At 46.9% G+C, this 13,118-nt stretch overlaps 1 protein-coding gene across 1 annotated transcript; it reads left to right on the plus strand.

Moving 5' to 3' along the window:
* The first annotated feature begins 76 nt into the window (after positions 1-76).
* Slc30a10 (solute carrier family 30 member 10) lies at positions 77-12,800 on the plus strand. The gene is made up of 4 exons (XM_021199099.2): positions 77-897; positions 1,576-1,653; positions 6,747-6,986; positions 8,188-12,800. Exons 1-4 carry the CDS (start codon positions 282-284, stop codon positions 8,670-8,672), a joined length of 1,419 nt encoding a protein of 472 aa, XP_021054758.1. The 5' UTR covers positions 77-281; the 3' UTR covers positions 8,673-12,800.
* The last annotated feature ends 318 nt before the right edge of the window (positions 12,801-13,118 follow it).

Raw genomic sequence — 13,118 nt, forward strand, 5'->3', positions numbered from 1 at the left:
CATCCTGATGCTCCCCTCCTCCCAGCAGCTCCCGTCTCCAGCCCAGACCTAGAAGGAGCCACAGGCTGGTGGCCACCAGCCAAATCAAGGTTGGGCGGTGAGGGAGGAGGGGCAGGGGCCCCGGGAGGTGGCCTTTGCGACTCTGGGGCCACTCCTGCAGACTCTGGTCCCGCGAGCGCGAGCTGGAAGCATAAAAGGCCCGGGCGGGTAAGGGCGGGCCTGCAGCGGGAGGTGGGCTCCAGACCCCCCCAACCTGTTGCGGGGCGCAGCGGGCTGTAGAGATGGGCCGTTACTCCGGCAAGACATGCCGGCTGCTGTTTATGCTGGTGCTCACCGTGGCCTTCTTCGTGGCCGAGCTGGTGTCGGGTTACCTGGGCAACTCCATCGCGCTGCTCTCGGACTCTTTCAACATGCTGTCAGACCTGATCTCGCTGTGCGTGGGCCTGGGCTCCGGCTACATCGCGCGGCGCGGTTCCCGCGGCTCCAGCGCCACCTACGGCTACGTGCGGGCCGAGGTGGTGGGCGCGCTCAGCAACGCAGTCTTCCTCACCGCGCTCTGCTTCACCATCTTCGTGGAGGCCGTGTTGCGCCTCGCGCGACCCGAGCGCATCGACGACCCGGAGCTGGTGCTCATCGTGGGCGCCCTGGGGCTGGCGGTCAACGTGGTGGGGCTGCTCATCTTCCAGGATTGCGGCGCCTGCTTCTCCCGCTGCGCCCGGGGTCGCCGGACCCGCCCTTCGCAGCAGCCAAGCCAGGGGGATCCTCGTGGCGCTTTGGGGTGTCCCCAAGAGGCTGCGACAGCCACAGCTCCCGGCTCGGGCACAGCAGTGATTCTCCGGGGGTCCTCGGCCGGAAGAAAGCAGCAGGAGGGCGCGACCGTGTTCTCTAATGTAGCAGGTGCCTTTCGGTTGCATCCTTCCGGACTGGGAGCACTTTGTTCTTCCCTCAATTCTCCCTCCTCCTCCTGGCATCTGGACTCCTTTACTCATCCACTACCTCTTTTTCGGCTCATTTTCTTGACTGATTTATCAAAAAGCCCCTCCGCAGACTGTTCTGCTTCTCTTCTAACTTAATTCTCCATCTTTCCCTCCCTCCTCGTTCTCCTTTCTTGCCTGCTTTCTCTCCCTCCCACGCCCCATTTCCCTCCCTTCCTTTCCTCCTTGACCCTGCAGTCCTTATCCTCCCCTCTCCTGTGGCAGTATTGATCTTGGAAATCAATTCTTAACTATTGGGCAACAGAGCATTTCCTATCCTGTCCCTTCTCCGGTGCTATCTGGATGTGTTTCCTCCCCTGATCGGTGTCAGGGCTATTCCCTGCCCCCCTGGGTATTGAGGATCTGGGGTGTAAGCTTATTCTTGTCCCATTTTTAATTTGAAAGCTGTGTGTGTGAAGTCCAAGGGTGGACCTCGGGCTTCCTCTGGGTTAAAAGGTACCTATTTGGACTGAGTGTAGGAGAAGTGGGGGACTCCTGTATGCTGAGAGGAATTGAAAATAACAAAACCGCATTTTGAGATCATTGGTTCTTTTTGTTTGTAGAACTCATACACAACACAAGGTTTCTTCTTTGAATGCAGGTGATTCCCTGAACACCGAGAATGAACCAGAAGAGATGAGGAAAAAAGAGAAGAAGTCTGAAGCACTCAATATCAGAGGTAGGCTTGTCTGTGGACTAGCACCGCTCCTTTCCCTGATCACGGTCCGTGCTGTGAGTACTTCTGCTTTTAGGAAAGCAGCAGTGTGCTGGGAAGTGGGTCAGTTACCTGCAGACTATGACCCTCTCCTCTTGCCTAATCATTGCATTGATTCTGAGGGAGAAGCTGGCTGCTAATGATTTATCTTTGCTCTAATTAAGCCACGCTACAGCTGCCTGTTCCTGGGCTGACCAGATCAGCGCCATGTTCTTCTGAGTTACACATATGTGTCATGTTCCCCTGAGCTTCACGTATCAGTGTCATAACCTCTTGATTGCTACATATGTATCATATCCCACCGATCCCTAGATGTCCCTGTCATGGTCTCCTAAGTTCCACTGAGTATTGCATTCTACTGAGTACCAAATAATAATGTCATGTTCTCCTGACCTCCACATACGTACCATGTTCTCATCTCCACATATGTATCATGTTCCCCAGATCCCCACATATCCCTGCCACATTCTCCTAACTCTGACATATGTGTCATGTTATTCTCATCTCTACACATGCATCATGTTCTTCTGGCCACCACATTATCAGCAAAATGTTTTCTTGAGCTCCACATATGAATACCATGTTCTCCCAATCCCTACATATCAGTACCATGTTCCCCTGACCTCCACATGTGTGTCATATTCTCCTCAGATTCACTCATGTATCAGGTTCTGATGAACTCTACATATCAGTGCCAGGTTGGTCTGGTCTCCACACCTCAGTGTCATGTTCTCCTAATCTCCACATATATGTGTCATGTTATCCTCATATTCACACATGTATCGTGTTCTCCTGATTCCCACACCTGTGTGTCATGTTCTCCTGATATCCACATATATGTGTCATAATATCCTCATATTCATATATGTATCATGTTCTCCTGATTCCCACACATCTGTGTCATGTTCTCCTGATCTCCACATATATGTGTCATGTTATCCTCATATTCACACATGTTTCTGTCATGTTCTCCTGATTCCCACACATCTGTGTAATGTTCTCATGAACTCTACAACTCAGTCCCAGTTTGGTCTGATCTCCATTTAGCAGTGTCCATTTCTGCTACTCTTGGTTGGCTACTTTCATGAATATTACTGACATGCATCTATTTGTTTTATGAAGATTGTGTGTGTGCGTGTGTGTGTGTGTGTGTGTGTGTGTGTGTGTGTGTGTAGCTGGCAATGGAATCCAGGGCCTTGTCCATACTAAACATATGCTACACCATTTTTCTATCCCCAAAGCCCCATTGCAGCTTATTATAACTGGCTATGATTTGTTTTGAGACAGGGTCCTCTTGTCTAGCCATGGCTGGCCTGGTACTCAGTACGTAGCACAGGCAGAGCTTGGACTTGTGGCAGTCCTCTTTTATTATCTTCCTGCCCTGCTGTCTCCCTTGAAGATGCTTGTGGCCAGTCTGAGCCTTTCTTCATTTCAGGCTAAGCATGGTTCTGTCCCAATCTTAGGGCCTGGAGCCATGACTCAGGAGAAAGACCAGAGAATAAGATCAAGAAAGACCTTGGGGAAGATGAACAATCCTTCTCCCTACAGATAAGGGAACCTAATCCAGAGAGTGTGGCAACTTTCCCCAAATCGCCCTGGCTATAGACTCGGGCTGTGGTCTCAGCTCTCTTCTCACACACATGGCTCTGCCCACACATGCCTTTGACCTCCAGAAATGGATGACTTACTTCTCCAGTGGGCACATCCCACTGAATGGTTGCATCTTAAATGCCTGTAAGCAAGATACCGCATTGATTCTGTGGATCTCAATTCCTGCCTCAGCTTTGACTTGTGTGGTGTGCTGGCTAGTTTTATGTCAATTTGACACAAGCTAGAGTTATTTGGGAAAAGAGAATCTCAATTGAGAAGATCCCCCTGGCCTGTGGGCAAGCCTGTACTCTATTTTAGTGTGCAATGTGGGGAACAGAAGTGTGATGGCCTTTATCATGTGGAATTCTTGGGGATCATGTTTGGAAAACCTGGGGTGAGAGCAGAAGCATCTGTAGGACAGGATGCAATGGCCCTCTATTCAGACCTGGCATCCACCCTCCTCTAACACTATGCTGCTGGTCCCAAGAGGCTCGCACTGTGTAGCCCAGGTTAGCCTGTAGCTAACCAAGGCAGCCAAGTGCTGGGATTATAGGCCCAAACCACTGCTCTGGCAGTCCCTCTAGCTGTGTGTCTTTGAGCCTCCACTGTCTGCCTCTAGGAAGTGCAGGGTGTGACCCCCGTTAGACTCAAGTGAGGCTAAAAGTCCTGAGACAGGGACATCAAGAATGCAAATGACACAGTACATTTTCCTCTTTGGACTAGATCTGGCTGCTGGAGGTGGGGAGGGAATGGATGCGCTGGTGTGTAATTTAATCCCACCAGGAGCTCTGGAAGTCCCTGCTTCCTGATCAGAGTCCCCATCCAGACATCCAGCCATGCTTTCTGCGGCATTGTTGATTGCTTTTGCTCTCCGAATCTCTAAGCATTTATAACAGAAATCCAACACTCCATTATTGTGTTTTGTTCTAGACCAGGCCTTACTATTATGTAACCCTGGATGGCCTGTAACTCAGAGATCTGTCTGCTTCTGCCTCCAGGTTACTGGAATTAAAGGCTTGCTCCATCATACATTCACTGGGGGTCAAATACGCTGTGCCCAGCACCACTGTTTGACCTGACACACCTTCTGCCTCCAACACTGCCCTGCTGGGATGCCACCCACTACTTCTTCCCTAGGTGGCCTTTTGGATACTCAGACTTTATGGTCTGGGCAGTTTCATAGTTTTTAAATTTTTGTTTGTTTGTGTTTGTGGATTTTTGTTTTGTTTTGTTTTGATTTGTTTTGTTTTGCTTTGCTTTTCTGAGATAGTATATGGCCAAAGGAGGCCTAGGAGTCTCTTTGTATCCCAGGCTGGCCTGGAAATCTCCATATAGCCCAGCCTAACCCTGAATTTTCCATCCTTCTGCCTCAGCCTTCTGAGTAGTTGGATTGTAAGTGGGTACCACCATGGCCAGTCACAGGAACACTTTCTAAAAAACATTTATTTATGGCATATGCATGTGTAAGATTAGAGGATAGCTTATAGGAGTCAGGGCTCTACTTCTTTCTACCATGGGGCAGGGGTGGGCTTTGGGGGTCAATCTCTAGTCATCAGGCTAGGCACCATGGGCTTCTGCTTCTGAACCATCCCCATAGGCTGTTGACGTGATCCTGATGATTTGAGGCTCTTGACTGGTGTGGTTTTATGAGGTGTGCTGCATCAGATCAAGACAGTCCCACATGAGCATGAGACTGTTTCTAACAGGTGCTGCTGCGGCTGCTGATTCTGTTGCTGTTGCTGATTCTGTTGTTTCTGTTGCTGTTGTTGTTACTGCGGCTGTTGTTATTGCTGCTGCTGCTGTAGATTCTGTTGCTATTGCTGATTCTGTTGCTGTTGCTGATTCTGTTGTTTCTGTTGCTGTTGTTGTTACTGCGGCTGTTGTTATTGCTGCTGCTGCTGTAGATTCTGTTGCTATTGCTGATTCTGTTGCTGTTGTTACTGTTGCTGCTGCTTCTGTTGCTGCTGTTGTTGTTGCTGCTGTTGTTGATGCTGCTGTCGCTCTGGTTCTGAGGAGCAAGATTCTGGTATTCCTTTCTGGAATGCAAATACTTTGTGTCTACATTTTTAATCCTTCTGACCAGATATCACTGAATCTACTAAATTCTAATTTAGTGTACACCTACAGCCCAGCACCCAGATCTTTACATATTTTCTGCAATTAATTGACTAAGACCTTTAGGACCTACAGTGTTAATCCTTTCATGTGGATTTTTAATTTTATGGGATTGTGGCAAATGGCTTTTTCTGCAGAGGAGACTTCACCAGCATCCCTGCTCTTCAGGCCTTCCTACACTAAGTGTCTCGGAAATGACATCAGGCCATTGAGAAATAGATGTGGAAAAGGGAAAGGGGGAGCAGAGAACCAGAAGAACCACACTGGATGGGTCATAGTCCTCTGTGGCAGTGGCAGAATGCTTGCCTGGTGTGTGTGAGATTCAGGGCTCCATTCCCTGGTACTGCAACCCTAAAAACAGCAGTAAAAGATGAAGGGGACTCCATCATGCTGAGCTGATCAGGGACTCCGAAGGGGAGGTCCACCCCACACCTGACTCATGGGGTATAGTAACGACACAAACTTTGAAGCCAGGCGCTGAGGTGCACTGTCTGCACTCCCAGCACTGGGATGCTGAAGCTGCAAGATTCAGAGTTTAAGGCCAACCTAGACTACACATACAAAATGAAGCAAAAGTTTAAAAGAATGTAATGTACAGATGCTAGTCTGAAAGGATAAGGCATCATTTGCTCAGCTCCGTTTCCTATGATGCCCTTTGATGGTGATAGTGATGTATCAGTGCCAGATGGTGACCATTCCTCTTCCTGGGCTCGCTGGGTCCTGGGTTGCTGACCTGAGATTTTATTTAATTTTTTTTCCCTTTCCTTCTTTCAATTAAAAAATTGAAATTAAAATACAATTATATCATTTATCTTTAAAATAATTTTCATTACATTTTGGTTGTGTGCGTGCGTGCGTGTGTGTGTGTGTGTGTGCGTGCGTGCGTGCGTGCGTGTGTGTGTGTGTGTGTGTGTGTGTGTGTGTGAGAATGCATGGCTGTGCATGTAGAAGTTAGAGGACAGAGGCCGTCTTGCAGGAGTCAGTTACTTTACTGTATCATGTGGGTTCTGGGAATCCACCCTAGGTTTGGTGATAGGCGCTCCCCCCATTTACTTGAATCATCACATTGCTCTGACCTGAGATTTTGTTTTCTGAGCAGCTGATATTGTTATTTTTGTCTGCTTTAAGATGGTCTCACTATGTAGCTTAAGCTGTCCTCCCGTCTCAGCCTCTCAAGTGCTGAGATTATAAGTTATACATCACATACTAGGCCTGTGTTTAAAAATTCTAACCTATTCAGTCTTCTAACAGAAAGCAGAATGTTTATGAGCTTGGACATCCAGATCACCGATCCTTGTGCGGCTCTGACACGCAGCTCTGATGTCTACCCGGTCTGTGTTCATCCCTGGCAGGTGTTCTTTTGCACGTGATGGGAGATGCCTTGGGGTCCGTGGTTGTGGTCATCACGGCTATCATATTCTATGTTCAGCCCCTGAAACGTGAAGACCCGTGTAACTGGCAGTGCTACATTGACCCCAGCTTGACTGTTGTCATGGTCATCATTATCTTATCGTCAGCTTTCCCACTGATTAAGGAGACTGCTGTCATCTTGCTGCAGATGGTCCCCAAGGGGGTCAATATGGAAGAGCTGAGTAAGTGACCCACATGTGGACAAGGACCCCTAACACGTGCACATCGTTCAGAGGTTGGGATCACAGGGCATCACTTGAGTGGGGGTACTCTGAAGCATCTTGGAGTAGCATGTGATGCTGGCATGCTTCAGGTGGATGCTGGCATGCTTCATGTGGATGCTGGCATGCTTCGTGTGGTTTTTGACCTGGCATGATAATTCACAGCTCCAAGATCCAAAGGTCCTTTGTAGTTCGATTTTCTAACTCATTTGCATAGTTTTGAGAATGTAAAGCTTGGGTAAAACCCACTTTGGGGCTGTTTGACCTCACAATGAAGATGTATTTTAACTTTATTAAGGCCACTCTGCAAGACCTTGAATTTTAAACTCCCTTTTCCCCCACTGTAAAAGATAAGTCATTCACTGGTGGTCTAGATAATGCCTTCTAGTTAGTTGAAATTCGTGACCCGGAAAGTTACCTGGTGCACATTACACTGTAGAAAGGCAGTGCTAAATGGCTCCTGCCCTGTCTGGAGAGACAGCTTCTAGTTTGCTTTGCTCTTAGAGAGGCTAGATTCTCACCTTAGTTGTGTGCCTTAGAGGCTCAGCATCTTAGAGACTTTGAATAGATCCCTAGAAGAAGCATTTCTGGTAAGTACTTTTGTTCTATGTTGCTAAACTAGCCCACGTGTCTGTCTGTCTGTCTTTTGTCCATCTCTTTATCTATTGATTTATAAATCATCTCTCTCTCTCTCTCTCTCTCTCTCTCTCTCTCTCTCTCTCTCTCTCTCTCTCTCTCTCTCTCTCTCTCTCTCTCTCTCTCTCTCTCTCTCTCTCTCTCTCTCTCTCTCTCTCTGTCTGAGATTGGATCTCCCTATGTTGTCCTGACTGGCATGGAACTGTCTAAGTAGCGCAAGCTAGTCTGGAACTGACTGTCCATGTGTAGCCTAGGCTTATTGAACTGGTCTTGAACTTGCAATCTTTTGTCTCAAGCTCTTGAGTTACTTGTTATAGGCTAACACTGTGTGGGATAGGAAATCAGAAGGAAAGCTGGTTATGGGAACATGGAGTCTTGAGGGACAGTTCTTCTTCCTGTTGGCCTTGGTAAACACACAGCCTTGAGGGACATGACTAGGCACACAGGTTCCCCCGCTCAGCCCCTTGGTTCAAAAGTTCTACTCCAGCACTCACTATTGGCTCTTGTTTGCTCCTGTCTGTTGTAGTGAGTCAGCTGTCTACCGTGCCTGGGATTAGCAGTGTGCATGAAGTGCACATCTGGGAACTTATAAGTGGGAAGATCATTGCCACCTTGCATATCAAACACCAGAAGGGCACGGAATACCAGGATGCCAGCAGAAAAATCCGGGAGATCTTCCACCACGCTGGAATCCACAATGTGACTATCCAGTTTGAAACCCTGGACCTGAAGGAAGCCCTGGAGCAGAAGGACTTCTTGCTGACCTGCAGTGCCCCCTGCATCACCCAGAGCTGTGCTAAGAAGCTGTGCTGTCCCCCAGGGACACTGCCTCTGGCTCTTGTCAATGGTTGTGCAGAGCACAATGGTGGGCCCTCTCGAGAGTCTTACCGAAGCACAGAACCCCCAGAAGTGGCCATTGATGTGGCTTTGGATGGCTGTCCAGGGGAGCAGGGACAGACTCTCAGCAAGACTCAGGAGGGACAGCATTATGAAAACAGTACTCATTTTTAGTGGGTTCCCACACAATTCAAACTGTCTGAACAGACACTTTGGTGTCACCGGCTCTGCTTATGGGAAGAGCTCTGTGGGTGTGTATCCTGTCAGTAGGGGTCAGCCGTACCCTGGGCATCTCATGGTTCTCTGTGCCAGTTTCAGTATGGACAAGAAATTCCTAAAGCAGAGTGCCCTAGTGTATATACCAGGAGTGTTGAAGGACTCAGTGACTATGATGTGGGACTCTGAGTCAGTCTTGTCTGTCTCGTGGTGCTGGGGAATTGCATACAGGGCTTGTGCATGCTAAGGAACTGCTCTGTTACCGAGGTGAACCCTGTAGCCTTTGCTTTTGCACCCATCAGAACTTCTGGCTGACTCTCAAGTGAGCTCAAAGCTTAAGTGGGCAGAAAAAAAAAGTTAAGCACCTTAACTATACTTCCTTCTCTTCCCCTCAAAGAGCATAAAAGATGAGCGTCCGCCATTTATAGCACTGCAGAAGTATATATTCTTAAGTCCACTCTTGGACCGTGAGACACGAACACCTAATACATGAAGGCAAAACGCATAGCTTTTAAGATGGAAAGGCAGATTGCCTCTTGAGACAGGAAGTACTCTCACCACATTAGAGGGGGTACGCTTTGCGGGGGCCGAGGGAAAGGTGGGTTCCTTTGCTTTGTGAGGTGGCTAATGGTTGCTTCCTGCTGGGACTAAGCTGCAGCCATGGTGTGTTTCTTCTCCTTTTCTTATTCACCGATTTATCGTCTCTGAAAGTTTCCAGGTAGGATTGTTGCCACGTCTAGTTCTGATAATGATTTTCCTATCCAGAATTCCTCACAGCCATCTTTTATGATCACATTGATCTGTGCAGAATTGATCGGGGGAGATGAACCTTCTGCGAAAGGGAGAATACTCATTCTGGCTACACAAATAAGCTAGCTTGCCTTTGCTTTAATTAGGCATATTTTAAAGTATTTATTGCAGTTGCCAACTAGTAACTGGGTGGAAAAGTTAATTTCCCAGGGAGAAATGAAAAGTAATTTGGTTGCTGACTTTAATGTGTTCAGAGGCTCTTAGAGTTTTATGTCTGTGACCCATGTTACTAAGTTCAAATAAATTATGATCTGATTTAGGCACATAGCTGAACTGTATTGGTAGAAGAAAGTGCAAAAATGTCTGTCCCCGTGTTTTATACCTTGTTTGGCATCCATGTTTAAATCAAAGCCTCAGAGGTATGACGGGGGGTACCTGATGGAGCCAACATCTTGTTAGACAAGTTTCAAGGCTCACTGAAAGTGGTCTTGTTCTAGGCTTTGATCCTACTGAGAAACTGCATAGGATTCATCAGAAGTGGTGCATGGTCACAGAAAAGGCAGCCACACTTGTCAACGCAAGCATCATTTTAAAGAAAATGCCTTCATTGGGCACGGTGGCACATGCCTATAGTCCCGGCTACTCAGGAGGCTGAGAGAGAAGAGTCACGTGAGCCTAGGAGTTCAAAACTAGCCCAGGCAAAATGGTGAGACTCAGGGTGTTTTGTTTTGTGTTTTTAGTATTAGTCTTAAATCTGGAGGCTGATGGGCAGCCGTGATCTGGAGTATTGGGAAATCTTTGTTCCTTAGAAGTTGATTAGATCTAAACTGACCATCCATAAGTAAATAGAAAAACATCTAAAGCCTTTCTAATTCCCAGAAGTTTATTGGGTTAGATTATGTATGCACTTTATAAGCTAGAGGAGGAAAAAAGACAGAGTTTCTACTTTGGGCACCAAACCTGTGATGTAGACTTACAGAGACCAGAGGATTCCCCAGGAAGCCCAGTGTAGGGATGTGCATGCGGATGCTGCCACGCCAACTCTGTTCCATGCCTTAGTTGAAGCCAAAGTAGAAATTTGTCTCTAACGTCCAACTCTCAATTCACTGTGCCTTATGCTTAAAGGAAAAGAATTATAATTTCACAATTCTCCTACTAGCTAAAGGAATGTATTTTAGTTTGCATGTAAATAACATTCTTTAATTTCTAAAGTACTTTTTTTTTAATGGAAAGAAAATACACTTAGTTCCAATATAATTAAATTTAACCTTGAATGACACTCGACTAGCAAATTATAGACAGGAGCCAGTATGAAATACGGCTTTTTGAAGACAGCCAGTGCGTGTTTACTAATTGCACATTAGTTGAAAGGGTACGATGCGTTTGCTACGTGGTTGTGTTTAACACCCCCACCCCTGGCTGTCTGGTGTTTTTGTTTGGGGTTTCCTGGATCCTTGATTGTCTTGATTTTTTAATTCTCTGAAGATGAGAATGATGTTTTTTCCTCCCTGGATCAGCTGTGCGCCTGGTGGACAAGACAATAGAGTTTCTTTGAGCCCGGGTAAACACTGACCTTCAGTTCATGTCCTGCATGCTCAGGTTCATCCTAGAGCCCCTCCTGCCTCTCTCCTTCCTGCCTGCCCTCCTCATTTCCCCTGGAAGGGGTGCAGGCTCAGGGCCTTCAAGGCTGCGAGGCATGTTTTGCTGATGAGCTACAATCCCCAGCCCCAAAGACTAATTTTTTATAGTCTGTGTCACACCCTATATGGGACAGACCAGGTGTCCTGTGTGCCGTCCTTCTAGGGTTTTTCGTGGTTTCCTGTGTTTGTTTCTCTGTGGAGCACAGCACTTCCTTCCAGTGCATAAGCACCTGTTATAGGAAAGGATTGCTTCCCTTCCCTCCACATCTTCCAATCTTAGTTTTTAAAATTGGGATATTTCTTGACAATTTGGTTATTATGAACACACACAGGGATATCAACCTCCATTACACACACACACACACACACACACACACACACACACACAAAACCTGCAAATTAGGAACTCCAAGATTCAATGGAGTGGGTGTTAGTCAGGGAGTTTCCATCTTGATACGTTGGCACTCTGAGCCAGGTGTGTCCAGGTCATATTATGTATTATTTAGGAGCATTGTTGATTTCTAGTCACAAATCGCAAATCATCTCCCCAACCTATGACAACCAAAAGTTCCTCTAGACATTGTCATGTATTCCCTGGGGGGAAGTTTGTTACCCCTCTCTACTTCTAAACCATGAGCTATAATCATATTTAAACATTATTGATGGACCTGTTCCTCCCAAGCCCAATAGTCTCCTCTATTCTTCAGATTTCATAGCCCCCCTGCCTCCTGACTGGCCTGGAACTCTCTGTTCTGCAGCCCCAGCCTCCTGAGGTCAGAGTTCATAGGCACCCGCCACCACACTTACATCAGGATTTACTGTTTACAAGCAGTATTTTAACAGGACGTTCATTTGCTATGCTGAGGCTTGAAGCCACCCTTGCTACATGGACATGCACGTGGAGGGAAGCTCTTGGTAACCTGAGGCAGTCATTGACCACATAGTGAGTTTGAGACTAGCCTTTCTACAGGAGACTTGAGTTAGGTTACACTTTTTATTTGGGTTTTGAATCTGGTTAGCTAGCAGTCACTGACAGCGTGCCTTCTCTAGAGCTCTGTCATTGCCTTATGTCCTGTCACCCTTTGTGCTTCTGAGTTTATTTCCACTCAGGTGACCATGAGTGGGAACAAGGTGGTCAAACCAGGAAAGCAGTTTCTTAAGCAGAACCTGTATTGGATCCAAATCTTCAATGTATAAAATGTTCTTAGAAATTGGAAAATATATGTTATTTTTCTGGCATGTCCTTTCTTTCTAACTACCCTACCCTGACCCAAGACTTTTCCTATTTGCATGGACTTTTCTTAGCTAGGTGGGACTGGTGCCTTCAGGCCAGAGACTCTGAATGGACTCTGAATTGGAGTGAGCACTATCCAGAAAGGATTGACCAGGGAGAGCCATCCCTTCCTGGAGGCTCAGTTATGTTACAGTATTGTGGAGTTTTGTTGCTTAAAAATCCTCCTTCTCTTCTCAAGGGCAAGATTGCCAAAGTGTAGCATCACATTTGGGTGGGGGTGGTTAAAACTTCAGAGTTTCAATAACTTCTTGCTAGTTGCATGGGAACACCCCCACCCCCACACACAATGGATGTGCACGTGCACACCTGTTGCTGGTGAAGAGCATTCAATGGTGCTGTAAATGATGTGTTTTGAAAACTAGAAATGCCAATCAAATGTTTGTGGAAATTAAACAGACAGCTCAAAGCAGATGGGCTCCTGGACTCTGTTATTTGTGGCTACTTTGTTACTTAAGAATACCTTGATCTGCCTTTTCATAATCCTGGCCTAATTAGGTGATTGACATTGTAACTCTCTGTCACCTCCTACAACATCACAGGCTTCATCTGTTGGTGACAAGTACCTGAGAAAACCAACTTATAGACTCCCGTCTCAACTCTGCTCAGAGTTTTGGCGGTTCTAGACCATGAACCATCAACCCTGTTGTCTGGGAGCCTGTAAATGAGACACTCTGAAACCAGTATGTATCCCCCAACACTCTCTCTCTCTCTCTCTCTCTC

This window comes from Mus pahari, chromosome 5, assembly GCF_900095145.1.
Source record: "Mus pahari chromosome 5, PAHARI_EIJ_v1.1, whole genome shotgun sequence".
Taxonomy (NCBI): Eukaryota; Metazoa; Chordata; class Mammalia; order Rodentia; family Muridae; genus Mus; species Mus pahari.